At 38.8% G+C, this 19,393-nt stretch overlaps 3 protein-coding genes across 3 annotated transcripts; 2 read left to right on the top strand and 1 right to left on the bottom strand.

Annotated features, from left to right (window-relative positions):
- Positions 1-272: 272 nt before the first annotated feature.
- Positions 273-2,553, top strand: LOC141724126 (F-box protein PP2-A13). The gene is made up of 3 exons (XM_074526126.1): positions 273-729; positions 1,063-1,181; positions 1,871-2,553. Exons 1-3 carry the CDS (start codon positions 409-411, stop codon positions 2,292-2,294), a joined length of 864 nt encoding a protein of 287 aa, XP_074382227.1. The 5' UTR covers positions 273-408; the 3' UTR covers positions 2,295-2,553.
- Positions 2,554-3,662: 1,109 nt separating this feature from the next.
- Positions 3,663-8,528, top strand: LOC141724125 (F-box protein At4g00755-like). The gene is made up of 6 exons (XM_074526125.1): positions 3,663-3,818; positions 4,365-4,492; positions 6,216-6,632; positions 6,736-6,902; positions 7,416-7,534; positions 7,926-8,528. Exons 2-6 carry the CDS (start codon positions 4,366-4,368, stop codon positions 8,197-8,199), a joined length of 1,104 nt encoding a protein of 367 aa, XP_074382226.1. The 5' UTR covers positions 3,663-3,818; position 4,365; the 3' UTR covers positions 8,200-8,528.
- Positions 8,529-8,863: 335 nt separating this feature from the next.
- LOC141724124 (peroxisomal membrane protein 11C-like) lies at positions 8,864-11,371 on the bottom strand. The gene is made up of 8 exons (XM_074526124.1): positions 11,152-11,371; positions 10,682-10,884; positions 10,313-10,387; positions 10,153-10,227; positions 9,983-10,063; positions 9,792-9,845; positions 9,529-9,702; positions 8,864-9,180 (listed from the first exon to the last, which is right to left on the bottom strand). The coding sequence occupies exons 2-8, from the start codon at positions 10,871-10,873 to the stop codon at positions 9,145-9,147; spliced, it is 687 nt and encodes a 228-aa protein (XP_074382225.1). The 5' UTR covers positions 10,874-10,884; positions 11,152-11,371; the 3' UTR covers positions 8,864-9,144.
- Between the last annotated feature and the right edge of the window lie 8,022 nt (positions 11,372-19,393).

Below are 19,393 nucleotides of genomic sequence, written 5' to 3'. Positions count from 1 at the left end.
CTGCCCAACTAGTGTCTTGGGACTCACAAAATGGCAAATGGGCGGACAGAAGTGGGAAAATTACATTGGATGAATATTAAAAAAATGCCAATTTCTTTACTTTTTAGTATTTTAATATATAATTTTATCAATCCATCTCTAAGCAGTGGGCAATTTTGGCCGGTTTATTTTGGAGTACCATTGAACAGATTTGGCCAGTTTATTTTGGAGGCCAATTTTGTGCACGTGGCAAGCAGTGGGTCAGGAGACAGAGGAAAATGGGCATTAACATTGTGGTTGCTCTTAGGATAAGAACCCGATGCCACCCCCTTCTTCTCCACCTATACACCAAGACATGTAGTTAACTCAATATCTCTCTCCTCTCCGTCTCTCTCTCTCTCTGTCCGAACCCAACACTTTATCACTTTAATGGGTACAACCTCTTCAACTCTCTCCAACTCCCTCAACTCCACACACCCACGTCCCATGAAACTAAAGCTTGATGACATTCCCGAAAGCTGTGTTGCCATGGTTCTTTCTTATTTAGACCCTCCTGAGATTTGTCAGTTGGCAAGACTCAACAGGGCTTTTCGGGCTGCTTCATCTTCTGATTTTATCTGGGATCATAAGTTGCCTAGTAATTATATGTATCTTGTTGATAGGTTTCTTCATGTGGGGTGTGCTCATCTTGTCAAGAAAGATATTTATGCTAGGCTTACTACACCTATTTCTTTTGATGGGAGTACCAAGGTTTGATCCTTTTCTTTGATTCTGTAATATTCATTTTTTTAATATATTTTTTTATTGTATTTTATAGAATGTATGCAATCTGTGATGAATTCAATGTTAACACCCAAGTACATTTAATTTGATGGAGCTAACTTATGCTCAGTTTGTTTGTAATGATCTTGAATTTTTGGAGAATTTTAATGACAAAATGAATAGATTTCGGAGCTTTTAAAAGTGTATTTTGGGAAGTTGGTAAAATCTTTGAAGAAAAAGAAATATATTACGCTGACGGATGGAGGGGAAGGGGAAGAATTAGTCTGTTGGCATTTGGATAATCTTTTTGCTGATTTGCAGCAAATCTGGGTCGATAAAAGAACCGGAGGTGTGTGCTTGTCGATTTCTGCAAAAGGATTGTCGATAACAGGGATAGATGATCGGAGATATTGGAATCATATTCCAACTGAGGAATCCAGGTGAAATAGCTTATTTCTCTCACAGGCATACTATTACTATATCTTGATACTATCAATAAGATTTCGTGTAGTTATCACAAGTAATTGAAGGTGTTTAATTTGAGGGCATGATCCACAAACAAGATAATCTGGTACAGAACAGTGAAATTGCTTGTAGGGTCATACCAATTGTTATGTTCAATACCTTAACATTAGTCACCAAAAAAATGATTTGTATTGTAAAAGTTGAGACCACTAAGGTTACTATAATTGCTTGGACAGTTCAGCAATTTGGTTATTTCTTATTCCATCAAATTTACTCTTTTTAAATATAAACAGTATGGTAAACGTTTGCGGCTTATGAGTTACGTTTTGTTCTCTTCAATTCAGAAGAATCCAGCACATCCAATCTAAAGAGTTATATGTGGACAAACTTTGTATTATAATTAAGTATTTTTGACAGAGATAAGATGCGTACAAGCTATTCGCAGCCCTCCCTGTCTAAATCCATACTAAGAAGCTAGGCATATTGTATGCATTTCCTCAGCAGTTTACTCCGTTTGACTGGTCCGAGGATTGGCTACACAGTTCTAATAACTTTCGTGTGGAATTATCATTGTATATAATGAATGATATCTTAACTCTTGATGAATAATGATTTGACTTGTTGGAACCATATTCTGACTCTTTGTATCTTCTTGGTTTGACAGATTTCATACAATTGCGTATCTTCAACAAATTTGGTGGCTTGAAGTGGATGGAGACATTGACTTCCAATTTCCTACAGGAACCTACAGCCTTTTGTTTAGACTCCAGCTTGGAAAGGTAACAAAAAGACTTGGACGCAGGATATGTAATTCTGAAAACATACATGGTTGGGACATAAAACCTGTCCAGTTCCAGCTAGCAACACTGGATGGTCAACATGCTGTATCGAGATTTTTCTTGGACAACCTAGGAAGCTGGGCTTACTATCATGCCGGAGACTTTGTTGTTGAGAAGCCTAACGCATTGACAAATATTAAATTTTCACTGACGCAGATTGATTGCACTCATACAAAAGGTGGTCTCTGCGTCGACTCTGTTTTGATATGTCCGAGTAGCTTAGGGAAGAATTTGAGATCAACAGTTTAGGTAATCAGAAGTGGCGTGGAAAGTGTAAATAGTTATTGTACAGATTAAACAGGGTAGCTGCTTTGTAGTCATCAATTGATTGCAGCTTGGTGTTGGGGAACAGGGGAAGCAATGCTAGTTTTCCTCTCTTGTACTATACACGTTGCATGTATTTTTTGTTAGGATCTTCTCATTTTTTCTTTTGTGAGGTGAGTCTTGTACATATAGCAGGAATGTACTAGTTTGTTGAGTGATCATAAGTTTCTGTTGAATTCTTGTACATTTGCATTCTTCTCTAGCTATTATTAATCTTGCTCCATCAGTTTAAAATTTCTCGATTTCAATTGAGCACAACTACACACCCACCCCTGTAATCTACAACATTCGAACCCTCTGGGTGGCTCAGTTTTGTACTCCCTCCGTCCCACTGCATTGTTTACGTTATTTTTCGGCACGTTTTTCAATACTCGTTTAAAGTATAATTTTATAATATTTTAAAAAATAAATTTTTTTTGAATAAAAATTTTATGTTTAAATTTTTATTTAAAAATAAAATTTTGAAATAATATTATGAAATTATATTTTATAAAAGCCTCGAAATAACGTAAAGAATTCAGGGGGACGGAGGGAGTAATGTACGACATTCAAACAATTGAGGCTGGCATGAGAAGTGAGAGTCATCAGAGGCAACAAATAAATGAATGCTTTTGCTAAATCCAAATATCCAGTAAAATAAAATCTGTCTTAGCGCCACGGATTCATAAGATAAGACTATACAGGACAGCTGAATAAAGATCCGTGATATTGTGTCTGCAGAAGCCCAAAAGTGTTTAGTGAACTTGCCCTCACATGATGGACAGCAAGTCCACTTTCATCCTGGGCCCAACTTCAATTTTATACCCAAATTTATGAAAACATCTAAAATTACATCGTAACAACAAATAACTCGTAAACTAGTTAAAGTAATCTTTTACAAAATGTAGAATTGAAAAAAAATCTGCAAACATGTAAGAAAACTGCTATTTTTGAATCTATATTTTAATTTCCGGAATAAAAAAAGTGTTAAATGACAAAACTAACAGCTAAATAATTAAGAGCAAAATAAAAAAGGGAAGCATTTTTATCTTTTTTAAAAAAAAAATTTGACGGTGGGTGATGATTATCTCGAAAAAATGACAAAAATAGTCGATTTTTGAAAAAAATTAACAATAATAGTCATTCCGAAAAAAGTGGCCAATTGAATACTCTGTTAGTTGGGTATCCCCAATTTGTATAAGATACTCCACTCGTAGTTGGGTATTTCATATATGGGATACTCGACTGTCAGTTGGGTATCTCTACTATCAGTGGAGTATTTGTATAAAGTGGATTCCACTGACAGATTGGCCAACTTTTCAGAAATTAGTTATTTTTGTCAATTTTTTGTCCTTCCTTTCTTGTGGTCGCATCGCCCTGAAACATAAAAATTCAGGTGATACATATACGTTCGATTGTAGCCTATAGGCTAATACTTACACCCCTTAAGCTTGATTAACAACGATAAAGGTACCATTTTTATCCTCTATTTTCAATCTTTTTCATTTCCCCTCTTTTATTTTACTTAATTGCCCCAGTCTTTGCACTTTGTGTTTTCATTTTATCTCATTCTGCCCTTTAATTCTTGTTTCATTCTGCAAATTTTGATATCCGGCTCCACTTCTTTTATTCTTCATTTGAATTGCTTGAATTTTGCTTTTTTAATCGCTGTGATTTGTATTTGTTTGTTGGATGTATTGGGTTTTTATATATATATATTTTTTGTAAAATTATTAGAGTTTGATTTTCAATTATATTTGACATAAATTGTGATTTTTGAAAATTTGAGGCAACCCCACTTCAGTGAAGTTGTGTATATCTTGTATATGTTAAGTTATGAGTTCAATTTGTTTTTGAACTTGGCAATTTTGTCCCTGTAATCTTTTTTATTGTGCTGCTTTGCGAGTTTTGACTCGCTTAGGACGTTTTGAAGTTGAAGGAAAGTTGTCATATTAGGTCAGGGGGTTTGGATTTATCGTTAAACTGTTGATTGCAAGCTTGATTTTTTGTTTGTAGAATGGAGATTCGATTGGATTTCCTGCGATATCTTGAAACTGACACAGCTGTGAATATTCTGGCATGCTTGGATGATACATCTGATCTTATTCGTGCAAGTTTAGTGTCACATTTCTGGTGTTATTTCGGTGAGTGCTTTTACTTATTATGGTTGGTACTGTTTTACATGGCGCCTCTTCGTGTATCTTGGGTTTGATATATCTGAATTGTGCAACTTTATCTCAAGAAATCTTATATTTGTTAGAAGTTATAACTTATAACTGTAAGTGGTTGTGTTGCTATTTCAGCATCATTAGATGTAATATTCTGTGAGATGAGTAGAAGCTTTTGACGTGGTGCTTTTCCCAATTTAATTCTATAGCCTCCTATTGTAAGTTTTCTTCATCTAATTTCTAAATATAAACCCGGTCATACATTTTCTGAGTTTAGGTCAGAGGGCCTTCTTTATTTTTTCCAAGGCTTTGATGGTGATGAGCAGAAGTTAGACTTTAGAGTTTATTATGTGATGAGCTTCTAGGTGTGGCCCTTATCTTAGATTAAATGGCTTCTTAGCGTTTAATCGGTTGAGCAGCTCTGTGCCTCATCTCATGTGTGGTTGGTATTGTTGATGACGGGTTTGTGTTTTAATATGGTGGAAGATATCGATTGGAAAAATCAATTGTGTTCAAATTTGATTTTAATAATAGTAGTTACCACAAATAAACCAGTCTATGTGTGTGGAGATTTGTATGTTGTCAATTGGCTGGATTAGTTTTTAAGTTTGCGGCCCTGTACTTCTTATGTTGTTGTAAGTATAAATTGTTTATTGTTTTATTGAGGTGTCAGAAATACCAATTTGGCACACATGGGGTTTTCTTCAAGGGGGAGGGTTGGCTCTTTTTGCGCAATGGTTAATTCAAGCCTATCACATACCAAACATATTGCTTTCTCAGAGGTATCCTTGCCATCTAGGTAGGATACTATGTTGATATCTCCTCCGAGGCTGAGGAATGGGGATATTTTAATAACGATTTCTAGGCATGTAATTGCAACGTTGATGCATCAGGACCAAACTAATTTTATTTGGTAAGATGTTGGCATCTAGGTGAATTTCACAGCTTGATGTATTAATTAAAAAGAAAGATTTAGGGAAAATTCAGTGGCTGAACATTTAATAATACTTTCTGTTATTTCTAGCTTGCAACCCCCCTACCCCACTCCTCGTGCAATGCCTATTTGATTGCTCCGGAGATGATAAATATTATGCCAAAAAAGTTTAAAAAATAGATTGCACTTTGCTAACTTTTTTCTCCGATATCAATATTGTAAACAAGGTCTAAAAACCTGCTTATATATACATGTGAGGTCCCTTAGCCACTTGAAGCCATTCCCGTCTATCCACTTAGGAGGTCTGATGTCATATATACTGACTTTATACTATAAAGTTTATAGTGAAGCTTGTAAGTTTTGTAGTGGTTCCTGTAATCGGGACAAATTTAAAGGTATATCCAATGTTCCCTTGAAGAATATAGCTTGCATTAGTTAAAGACGGGTTTGAATTTTATTCCTATAACTTGTACTGATATTCTCAACAGGAGGTATATATTTCAGTGGGGAGATATTCCACTCAGATCATACCATTGAATTTTCAGAAGTGCCAAGACCTCCTTCATTTGCGGAGCTCAACCTATTATTTATTCTAATAACAACAGTTCTACCTACAAGATTTATTAAACATTTAATCAAGCAGGAAATCTGACACTTATTTTATACCAGTTGTGTGATTGAATACAGGGCAAAACTGGAGGACCTAGTATTCTTTTTGTATGGCTAGATGATGTTCGTATAATATGATTGTTTGTCCTCGTGCAGTGGTTTCAAATGGACTTTGTAAGCAGTTGTGTCTGAGAAAGTTTCCCCAGCTTGCTGATATAGCTTATGTGACTGAACCAAGCCACAAAGTAAAAAAATCAACTGATGTTGGGTCGAGCACTTCTCTGCAATGGGAAGCTCTGGAAAGGGAGCACAGGGTCTACGGTTCTATATTTAGAGCTCTTACCAAAGTTAAAGCTATCAATTGTGTGGCAGAAGCATTTGGTGCTTCCAGCACAGATAATTATCCAGAAGAAAGCATTAATAATACTCTGGAACCGAGAGATGAAATTCTACGAAGGTTCTCATATTGGTCAAGTAAAGGACAAAAAAATCCTGATGTGCCTGAGACGTTAATTTACAGACTTAAAGCTGGCATTTGTCTTGTAACGGAAATTGGCATACGACCTTTCCAAGGTTAGTTAGCTGAATTTTAACCAATTCTGACACATGTGAAGTTGGTGCTAGCTTAAATTTATTGATTGCAAACTCATTAAGCTAACTTTGTTTCCATCTTCAGCGTACTTTCAGAATGGTATGCCTATATATTCGGCAAAATCTGTCCGGTTCCGCATGGGTTATCCAAAATCCCCAATTGAAATAAACAATTTGGAGTTGCCAGTGCAGAAAAATGCCGATGCGAAGATTACATGGACATACACTTCACCAGTGTATTCAATGTCTCAGGTGAGTTTAAATAATGCATGTAACCAGAAATGCAGCCAAGATTGAAGGGTCTGGAGCTTTAAACCTTGTTAACAATCAAAAAATATGTAAAATTATACACACACACACACACACACATATTGGGTCTGGTGACTGGAGACTAGGGGGTTTCAGAGATCGGTTTTGGGTGTGAGGGACAAGAACATGCATTGACCCATTACATCTTACTTCAACTGTGAGTGTGACACAATTAAAAACAATTCAAAACCTTTAGGGCATACATAGGTGAAATATACTTTCGCCAAATTAGATGTAGTCTTATGGTCTTTATTAGCATCACACATTTTGTTAAATAAAATGTTAAAACATTCTTTTGGTGTCAGCTGGGGCTGTACATGCAACACAAAATATATAATTGGATGATGGGTGTAATTGATTATATTAATATTTTTGGATTAACATTTTAATTATGGGTTATTTTTTTATTGATGTAATCATTGTGGAGTGGTTCTCTCTTAAAATTTCTACAAGCAGGAGAATTTATTACAACACTTCAAGCTACCAGAACCTGTTCTTTGCATCGGGGGGTTTGTGCAATTGGAGATGTTGGGAAGGGTCCAGACACAAGAAATGGATGATAAATATTACATCTGGTTAGTCACCTATGTCCTCATATTTTCCGATCAGTAGGCATTATATGTTTAGGTGTATTTACCCATAGGCAATAGATGAAACAAGTAGAATATTATGGTATACATACTAGGCTCTGGAGATATTTATTCTAAACCTTTAGAGGATCCTCATTTCGCCTAATAGTTATTAGGTATCTTACTCTTGTCACTGTGCTTACCGTGAATATAATTTATCACCGTTACATTGCAGAAAAAGTTTTTTTTATACAAGCCTGACAACAAATTTGCCATAATGACAAAATAGAACTCATCAACTCCTCCTTTTGCAAGGGAAATACTTCAAATATAGACGGTCCAACCAGTGAGACTGTTTTTTGCTATTTAATTATAAATTTCTTTCTGCACATTGCAGTGTGTCCCATGTCGAAGTTATTGGCCGGCCGTTATTCCCCGCATTTGATATTGATTTTACTGAATCTTCTGGAAAGTTTACACTGAAGTACTATCCTGAAGTTCTATCGCAAACAATGACGACTGGAAATTCTGATCCTATGATCAATCCATCCGTAGGAGAAGAGGACAGGGTGTGGGAACATTTGGAAGGATTGGTGGAATTTCTGATGCAAAGAAATGCAGATGACAACATAAACCTTATTGGATGGGATGGCAATGTGGACGATGAATAGTATATTTGCTATACCAGAACTGAACTACCCCTACCTCTTCAAGTATTTAAGCCTTATCTTCAAATGTTTACTGTTTACAGCGCTACTATAGTAGTATGTGGTCTAGTTTAATGAGTTAAACACCTGTATCTCATGCTTCTCTTTGTAGTATTTGTAATCTTTGTGGTTTACAGCACTCATTTTTGGCCCAAGAGAACAGGGAATATGATGGTTTCTCCAGAAACATGACCAAATGAGTGCTTCTCAAGTGTATAGCACAGTTGAAGTCTTAGGCAACCACACATTTTGTGTGTAACTTTCTAGACCTCTTACCAGTTTTTTTTTCTCTATATTTGTGTATGTTCCGTGTTGATGAATTCTAACAAATGACTACACAAAAAGCTTAGTTTTAATTGTTTGTTGCCCATTATGTAATTCAACATCATCAAACCACCAGTAAAGTGTACTTCGTCAACATGTACCTACGGCTTCTAATCACTTGCAAATTGCATGACATCATGAAACACCACTTGAATCGAAACAAAAATGTTATGTAATGGCTATTTACTGATGGAACGAGGGTACAGAGAAACAAAGGCAGAATCATTTTTCTTTGACCACGAGTTGCAGCTAGGTAAATTATCATCTTAGCATACCCACGCTGATATTAGAGATTACAAACACCAGACAGGAATCCAATCATATTCAGCCACTAAAATGATCTTAATATAGATGAAAAGATGAGAGTTGCGGTAGCTAGTACACTTGTTTATGGATACAACATAAAGTAATACAGATGGCATAAAGAACTCAACATTGCAGATTCCATACAGAAGAAACTCAAACCTACACATAACTATAAATTTCAGAAGGAAAAAACACACACACAAAGAGACACATATGTAGCAAGTCTGCACCATAATTGATTTCTCATTGACAGTCTTCGAGTAGACTAACCATGTCCCTTCAAGCATCCTTTGGCTTTGGTGGTGAAGGAAGCATCTGCACAACAAAACAAAGTACATCAGACGACCACCAAATCTCAACGTTGATAGTCCTCAAATAGCAAGTCCCTCTATCCTTTTAGAATCTAACCAACCCCAAAACCCCCTTCTTATATAAATCACTTATGTAATCCAAACAGAGAACCCTGCATTGTGTTTGAAGCAATGATTACAGCTAACAGAATGTGTGCTTTACCATTTCACTCATGTTCGGACAACTGAACGAACTAACTTGGTTCTTATCTACTAGAGTACCAACTCTGACCTACATTTTTCTTTTATTTAGTTTTGAAATCACTGTATGTCAAACAGACAGTAAAATAAAAAGTGGCAATAAATGGAGCACCTGATAACAAGAGATTACAGAGCTAGTAAATCCCAGGGCTCCCAAGACACGCGGAGTGATTTTCTTAGGTGCCATTTGTAACAGCCCAGCTGCTACTCCGATATCTATGGCTGCTTTAACCAAGGCCAGGGACCTCTGGTTTGATTTTTGTAGTTTAGCATGGTATTCCTCATTCTGCATTCACGTGAGTAAAACTAAGAAATTGAACATATCTGTAGAGTTGAGATATCTATAGTTGCTATTAGCATGAGGCATGAGCACACCTTATCCTTCTTTAGTTTATTTATTGATGCTGAAAGCCTTCCAAGCTCCCCAATCTGAAACCAAATTAGCGGTTCAAAACATTCAGATTATTAGCTACGCAATTTCTTTGATAACTTTGCAACATTTAACATAAGAAGCAACAAACGTCTAGCATAGACAGACTTTAGATAATAATAAGAAAGCAACAAACCTCAACCAAGGTAGTACAAATTGATGAGCCCAAATAACAGTAACCAGAAATCTTCCCAATTAGCTGTGCACGATCTGCATCCTGTATGAAAGAACACAACATGTACATTAGTAGACATACATAATGAAATCAATTAGTTACTCTAATATGTAGAAAAAAAGGTTTTGTACCTTGTATATGCCCGTCCTATGGAGCCAAACAAATTGATCAAGAAACAAGTAAGTTGACATGAATGCGTTTTTGGACTGCAAGAAGCATTGAGATGAACGACTAATTACAAATAAAATAAAAAATCGCTGAAAATAGCTACGATGAAAATTGATCATATACCTTTCCCAGTGCAATAAGCGGAAGAGGAGTTCCTTGAACTGGAGGACTAATAAGTGCATGTAGATCGTTGATAAACTGTAAAAACAATCAAAATTAGAATATGAAGTAAGAAAATTAACACTAAGAGAAGCAACACTAAAAGAAATAAGCAGTTTAAATCCATATCACACACTTGTAGCACTAACTACTAAATCCCCAAAATAAAAAATGTTAAAATTCTACAAATGAACCTAGGTAAAACGATTTTGCAATCACAAGGGTAAAAAAAAAAAAACAAATTACAATTAGCACCAAGTACATGAAGTGAAGTAAATTTCCGGTTAAGCTCAAGAATGCAAACTATCTACTTATCAAATAATGTAGCCAAACCTTGAAAAGACGAAAGACTTTCCTCGCCAAGCCAGTGGTCTTATCGACATTCTGGGCTGCGCCAGGCTTCCCATTGCTCACAAACTTGGAACCAAACTGTATAGCTCTGCATATTTTGTCCCTGGCCTCCACTTTATTCAGATAAATTATCGCAAGCGCCAGATCAGCCCGAGTTCCATCTAACGCGGTCATTTTCTGTTATCCTACCAAAAAAACAACTTAACATGAATGCTAAAAACTTAACAGCTCTACAAAAGTCAACATCAACACAAAAAATGCACAACAGAAATCGTGACCACCCTCATCAAATTTACATTAGAATCAGTCAAATCAACAAGATGAAGACACACATTTAAGAATCAAATCCAGTGTTTTCATAATATACAAACATGTATGATTATTGCACAGTAAGTGAGCAAGAAATGTAAAATAAAAAAGAACAGATGAAACGAAAGTTGTAAAATATGTACCTTGAAACAGATGGTTTCAAGATCACAAAGAGATCACAGATATATATATATATATATATGTGTGTGTATGAAGTTGATGTGTACAAGCATGTGTCAGGGATGAAGGAACAGTGAAGTTTCGAAATAGGAGTTTATGACAAGGGCTGCTTTGGTCACATCTATTCATCTACGCACAAACTAAATTCTAGCTACATTTCCATTATTGTAAACTCCTTTCCTTCCATTTTTTTTTTCATTTATACTATATATAATAAATTATGATTGTCCGTACCTAATTTGTATTGATGAATGATGATGATTTAGTTGGCCATGTGACATATATTAAATCTCTGTAATGAATATACTGGTGGCGGCGTGGTTTAAAATTTTAAATATAAAAATAATAATTGAGGTACTAGCTTTGATTTATTAGGTAATTTTTTAATAATCGAATTATTTATCGAAATTTTTAAAAAAATTACTGATTTCGAAAACATTGGGATCAAGTAAAATTTGCTATTTTCATATTAAAAATGGATTTTTGAAATCTGTTACTGTAAACATATTGTTGGGGATATATTATAGGACGGTGTTCTTGTTTATTTATTTTTAAGTTTATTCAATACTTCTTTCAAAATGTACAGTAATTTCTTACAATTTGAGAATATTTTATTAACTTCATTGTTCCATAAAAATTAGTGGATCTGGTCAATGCTTAATTTTGTCTTATGTTTAAAGATTCGTTCTAGTTAGCTTGTAATTAACAATTAACAGGGGTCTGTCTCATTAGCTGTATTCTCTTTAAAAAATTATTTTTCTTGAATAAAATTCAACTTTTTAGGTAATGCATGTCTTTCGCTGATTACATGGTTACAAGTTACAAACTTATAATAGGACAGGTTATACTTTGTGAAAAATATTTTTTTAGTTGTGATTCAGTACATTTCGTTTGTTTTAGTTCGGTTATTCTTTATTTAGTTTTTTGAGCATGTATATTGTTGACGGAGGAATCTGGTAACAACAAAGATTGAGATTTCTCGCCGGAACTAAGATCTGTGATGGTGGTTCTTTACCGGAAACTTAAGCGGTGTGTGGTGGTTTATGGTTGTTTTAGGCTGAGATTGATCAGAGTAAGTGGTGGCTCTCTTATCGGCTCTCAACTTCTTATCCTTTCAATGTGCCTACGTACCCTTTATATAGGGATCAAGCCTGACGTAGTTCTCGTAGAACAAGAAGTCTAATGCGTTGAGACTTCTTACTCCTAAGCCCAATAGAAGCCCATCCGATATCCATCTTCTGCTAGCTTTAGGAATGTCCAACTATGAGGCCCAACCGCAAAGGCCCAAGGCTCGTCCGCAATCGTAGGACTTCACGGATAGTGCATCTCCCTGCGCAAGGATAACACTCCGCTACAGCTATCTCCCTTGATTTACGAACGCAGGTATAGCCACGGTTCACCCCAAGTGCCAGACGCGTCCCTGTCCCCCGAATGAGGATAACCCACCAGATAGCAGGACAGGTGATCCCAAGCTCTTGGGTGCAAAGTGCAGGATGACTCCAAAGTTCTCCAACGAGGACACCCGTTGAATACAAGAACAGAGCTCTCAAAGCACACACCAAAGTTAAACCCCGCATCCCCAACGAGGACACCCGTTGAATACAGGAGGAGGCCTTCAATCATCAGGCACACCCCTGGAGGCCTTCAAGCTTTTCACAGACATCCCCCTCCTTGACCGTCTCAAGGAGGGAATTCTTCAGAGAGTACCTGCAACAAATACATTAGCAAAAATAATCCTCCATTGCTCCTCTCCATGCAAGCTTTGTCCTGAATTCAACATCAAAAGTATATAGATCAGACACAGGACGCGTCCTAACCAAGTGGGCGCGTCCTAACCTCCATAAATCCAACTCTGCTTTAATCATTTCTTATAACATGTAAAGTCACAGGACACGTCCTAAAATATAGGGCGCGTCCTTAACCTTATTAGACTTGCACCGTACCCTCTAACCATCGTGCACAACATTTCACTTTCAATGACGCATCCTTGCTAAAGTAGGCGCGTCCTAAAGCACCCATCACCATAAAATTTCATCTGCCAAGCACTTTCATAAATATTGACGCGTCCATAAAGCCTGGGCGCGTCCTTTCTTGACCATGCACTCTTCTCGCCTCATAACATATCCCTGCCCAAGTAGGCGCGTCCTGTAAGCTTGGACGCGTCCTTACTTTCACAACGCAATACTGAATTTGACTGTAATTAGCCCGCGTTTGACCCGAGTCAATCCAATGCCAAATTTTGGGTATAACAACTACCCCAAATTCCATTTGCAGTTAAAAACAAAATTGGAATTTCTTTCCAAGCGAAATTTGGCTCAAAATATGTGGACACGTCATGACAGGAAGACGCGTCTCACTTTCAACTTCCGCATGTGGTGTACAGCTGTCGTCCTTAGAGTCGTCCTTCTATAAATACCCTAATTGCACCATACCACCAACACCATTCTTTTTCTCTCTCGCTCAACCACCATTGCGGCCTTTTCAAGCAGGAGTTTCGAGGTCTAAGTTCCGGCGATTTATCCAACCATTTCCCTACTTCTTTAGCTCAATCCACTCCTCAACTCAAAAGGTACATAAATCTCCTCTTATTTCTTTATTTGGCCAAATACATTGATTTTAATGAGCAAGAAACCGTTCATATGCTTTTTGTCCATATCAATTGTCCTTCATGTTCATTTGTATGTATATATGTATGTATAGGTAAATATAACACGTTTAGCTTCCCTGATCTTCCAATTACATATTTCTAGGATTCCATCATATTTCCCCCAAATTGTTAACAGTCGATTAACATTCCACGATTATAATCATGTTGGACGCGTCCTCCCTATTGGGCGCGTCCTGTATCTCCTAATTTAAGACATGTTTAAGTTGTCCCAAACAAAGGTATATAGGGCCAATAGGTTTATTAGGACGCGTCATTGTAGCACACCAACTGCGGTAGATTTTTAGGACACGCCCTTCCAGTATCCTTTCCTTTTTTTTTTTTTTTTTTTAAAATGGACGCGTCCTCAAAATTTTTATTCATTCTTTTGCAGCTGGAGGACGCGTCCTCCTTCTCACCATTTCATCCATTCAAAGCCCTCAACAAACGCCTCGGAATCTACTCCCCACATCTGATAGCTTTTAAACCCGACTTTCCCAACATCCACAGGACAAATTCCTTCCTTAGAGCAGAAAGACGCGTCTTCCGTTCCCTCAAATCAAAAAACTCAATAATGTCTGATTCCAGCTCTGACTCTATGGACCATGTTCCCATAATTTCAAGAATGGAAAAGAAGGGAGTTAAAAGGCAAAGAACTCCAGTTCTCCATTCAAGGGCCGCCATCGAAGATTGGACGGACGACGAAATTATCCCTACTACAAGCCAAAAACCTCAAGGAATGGCTATTTCTGATATGGACGCGTCAAACACACAGGACGCGTCATCTTCTCAGGGCGCGGCTCCTTCTGGGGACGTGTCCCCACACAGTGTAAGTGAATTCGAAAGAAGGATTCCTGACCCTGAAACGTACCCCATATCTCCTCAAAAATCTGATCCTCCCCTAGAGCATTGGGAACCTTCAGATGTTGAAATAAATTGTGACTGGGCGAGGCTCGGTACCCTTACTGAAGCAGAGAAGAATGTCAGAAGGAAAAGAGAGGGTAAGCTGGCATGCGTAGCTCTTGACTCAACTGCAACCGACTGGGAAATTCAATGGCACATGAAGTACTATGACATAGAGGGCATCTGGGCGCGCCCTCTTCGAACTATGAGGCCACACATTTTTAACATCGGGAATCAAAGGATCCCCTGAATGGTGCTTACTCCAAAGCTGATTTCCCTAGGCGTGGGTGCGCCCTTGCATCCATACATTAAGAGAATTTTGAAATGGTACGACGTGGCTCCAGTCCAACTATCACCAAATTCATACAAACTAGCCTGGGATCTGTACATTATGTACCATAACTTGAGGCCGGGCGCCCCCTCAATGAAAGAGTTCAGCTTCTTTTACAGCATCAGGAAATCAATTCCCGGATACCATTTTCTGGTAGTCAACAAATGGTTGAACAACAAAGGATTTAATGAAGGCAAAATCAGCCACGAGAGAGACTGGAAGGAACCATTTTTCTATATTTATGACGTCAAAAGGACGCGCGTTCGCTTCAATTTGGAACCAAGTGAGTTCAATGCTCTGGACGCGTCCTCCCTTTCAGGACGCGCCTTCTCTTTTCTAATCCTTTTCTTTATTTTCCTTGTTGTAACCTATCATCCCCTTTTTTAGACAAAAGGACCCAGAAAGAGCTTACAGGAAAGAAGAAGAAGAGAGCAGAGAAGGTTTTGCAGTATGCTGAAAAACATTTCAACCTCAAAGATATGATTACCGAGGAGAATTTGAAGAAAATAGGAGCTTTGTCCCCACGAGTGGGTTCTCTCTGCAAATTCCGAGATTTTCACAATGGGAAACCCGTCCTCACCGCTTCTGAAAAATCCAAAGGGCTCCAAGCCACAGAAATTATTCAGCCAGACGTTAACAAGAAAGTGGATTTAGAGCAAGGTAAGAAATCATTACATATAAGACGCGTCACGGCTGTAGGACGCGTCATATTTAGCCTGACCTATAAGCGTTACTTTATATATGCATTATCACCTTGGACGCGTCCTAACCCCCCTGGCGTGCCTCTTAGGTAATACGTATCACATCTTTAAGACGCGTCATTCTCACACCCATTTATACATCTTTGCATTCATCTATATCTGTCCTGCATATAGATTTTTATATCACGTTATGGGCGCGTCCTACTTTCAGGACGCGTCTTTTGTACATAACTAATTCCTTTTTATGTTTATACCGCAGATATGGCTTCACTCCCCAAAGGATTCGCAATTGGGGCTTCTAAAAAACTAAGGGCAAGGAAACAAGCTCCTACAAAAGTTGATCCAAAGGCAAAAACCCCACCTCCTGTTGCAACTCCTTCTCCTCCACCAAAGATAATAGACACTACCATGTCTGATATTCCTGAGAAGGTAGAGGACGCGCCCTCAAAGCGTCAAAAAACTATTCCTGATGATCAGTCCTTTGTTCTCAGATATCTGGGCGCGTCCTCAGTGGGTGACTTTTCTGAGGACGAAGTGAGAGGTTGGACCTTCAGGATTGAGCAACAAACATAGGAGGCCATGGTCAAGGCTGCAGCCGAGCTTCACCTGCATGCCAGGCAGAGCGCTAACATGGCTGCCAGGCTTAGGGCGCGTCTTGCTGTTACAGACACTGCAAAGAGCCAGGCCGAATACAAGGTCAAATCCCTGGAAAAACACATTGCCCTACTTACCAAAGAAAAAGATGCTGAAATCAGACGCCTGGAGGGCGAGAGGACGCGTCTAGAAACAGAAAAAGCTGTTTTGGAAGGCAATGTCTCTGCGATGGAAAAGCAAATGGACAGCGTCATCGCCCTGAACTCCACCATGCAGCTAGAGCTTGACATCCTGAATGATGATAGGCTGCATGGATGGACAGAGGAGAAAAAACTGGTTTATCAGCACGGCTTTCAGGCTGGATTTGAAGAATGGTGCTCTGGGTTCATTGCCAACGACCCAGAGTATACATTCTCAAAGTTTGATGCAGATACCCAGATATGGGTAAACGATTTCAGGGTCAGGGCTGCAGAATCCATCAAGAACAAAAGGATTTTCCTAGGCTTAGAGGAAGAGGACGCGTCCCCTGAACCTGCTCCACTCCAAACTCAGCCTTCCCCTGCAAATGACCAGGACAAGCCCCAAGACGCGCCTCCTGCATAGGACGCGTCTTATGTTTTTCATGTATTTTTTCTAAACTCTTTAAAGGCGCGGGCCCTTTGAAGCCTTGCAAGTTGTAAAAAACTATTTTTGACCTCCATTCACTTGCACTTTCCTCAATCATTTACATGGGCGCGCCTGGTGTTTAGGGCGCATCGCCTTTGACTAATTTGTTATCATTTTTACTCCTGTCAAGCAAATATCCATTGTGGGCGCGTCCTCTCTAGTTGGACGTGTCTTTGTTTGTTTTGGAAAGTTCATGAACACGGCAATACATTGTACTTGTGTGTTTAACCAATGCACAAGGCACGATGGGGCGCGTCCTAACTGTTTTTACTCAAGTTCTATTGTTCCTTTTAGCAACCACTACTTCAGTTAACATCCACATAGAACCATCAATCAAGATGCGCCTCTCCTTTGATCCAAAAATAAATCATCCTTCACGCAGGACACGTCTTTGACAAGCACTTTTTCTTTTTTACTTATGTTGTCAATATCACATTAACACCCAGTATAAAGGAGCATCAACCAAGACAACTTGGGCGCGTCCTCGAAAACAGTACATTTTGTCTTGAGTTTTATTTATATAAAACCCTAACTTAGGGCGTGTCCTACATTTAGGACGCGTCATGAGACCAAGCAAACTGAGCAAATATCCCTTAGGAAAGTTTCAAAATTTTATTTATAATGCGCTCTGATGTCAAAAGTGCACCAGTCCCACGGCTACTATGCTCTGTGGGGAAATTATTTCTAAAAAATGACCCTTCAACTAGTCCCAAGGTAAGTAGTACATGCACTACCCCCTAGGCTAGGAGGAATTTATTTAATTCTAGCCTATAAACTGAGCGTAAACCAAAATGATAAAAGACATATGCAAGGGGCCAAAGCCACGCCTTACTGGTAATACTTTCGGAGATGTTCCGCATTCCAAGCTCGCGGAACTAGCTTCTCGTCCATATCTTCAAGGTGATAAGTCCCCTTCCACAGGATAGACTTTATTCTGTACGGTCCTTCCCAATTAGCTCCAAACACTCCATGTTGGGGGTTCTTTGTATTGGGCATCACCTTCCTAAGTACCAAATCCCCCACCTTCAGCAACTGTCCTTTTACCTTCTTGTTATAATACCTTGCGGCGCACTGCTGATATGCTGCTAGCCTTAACTAAGAATTTTCCCTCGTCTCCTCTAAGAGATCTAAATGAAGCCTTTGATTAACCTCAACGTCTTCTTTCCCGTAATAATCCCTGCGAAGTGATCCCGATCCAACTTCCACGGGGACCATAGCTTCGTAGCCGTAAGTCAGCATAAACGGCGTTTCTCCCGTAGTAGATCGCGGCGTAGTGTTGTATGACCACATCACCTTCGGGAGTTCTTCAGGCCAATTCCCTTTACGTTCCTCCAGCTTGGTTTTGAGGGTATGCTTTATTATTTTGTTAACAGCTTCTGTTTGTCCATTGCTTTGAGGATGATAGACCGCCGCAAACTCCTTCTTGATTCTCAACTCCTCACATAGCTGCCGCAACTCCTTGCTATCAAACTGTTTTCCATTGTCGGAGACAAGCTTGTAAGGGATTCCAAACCTACATACAAGTGAATTGAAAACGAAATCCCTGATTTTCTTTGCGGTGATAGTAGCCAGTGGCATAGCTTCCGCCCATTTAGTAAAGTAATCGACCGCAACCACTGCATACTTGACGTCTCCTTTAGCTTTCGGCAATTCTCCGATAAGATCAATTCCCCACATGGCGAACGGCCATGGGCTTGCCATAGGCGTCAAGAGTGTAGCCGGCATAGACGAGTAGTTTGCAAAACGCTGGCAGCGATCACATGCCTTGACGAAATTTGTAGCATCTTCTCTCATCGTGGGCCAATAATACCCTTGGCGCAACACTTTCATTGCCAACGAGCTACCCCCCGAGTGATTGCCACAGATTCCTTCATGCACCTCTCTTAGGATGTAATTTCCTTCTTCTTCTTCAACACACCTGAGCAGAGGTTGGTTGAACCCTCTCTTGTACAGGACTTCATCGTATATCACATATCTTGCAGCTTGATAACGGAGTCGACGAGCCATAAACTTATCCTCGGAGAGTGTTCCCTTGTGAATGTAAGCTAGAATGGGCGTCATCCATGTTTCCTTAGGAGCCTCATCCACTTGCATCATTTCTATCTCTGGGATACTAGGAACCTCCTGGATTTCAAGAGGAATGGATCCTAACAAAACAGCCTCTTGTTGCGACCCCATTTTTGCCAGAGCATCCGCATTACTGTTTTTCTCCCGCGGAACGCATTCCAATCTAACTTCTTTGAACATTCCAATCACGCGCTGTGCACATCTCAAGTATAATTCTGTTCGCGGGCCTCGCGCTTGAAATCCCCCGTTTACCTGATTCACTACCAACTCTGAGTCACTTTTTGCAATTAAGTTTCGCA

The sequence above is a fragment of the Apium graveolens genome, chromosome 5, assembly GCF_009905375.1.
Source record: "Apium graveolens cultivar Ventura chromosome 5, ASM990537v1, whole genome shotgun sequence".
NCBI lineage: Eukaryota > Viridiplantae > Streptophyta > Magnoliopsida > Apiales > Apiaceae > Apium > Apium graveolens.
Note: the sequence above shows the minus strand (reverse complement) of the source record. Positions and strands in the feature narration are given on the sequence as shown.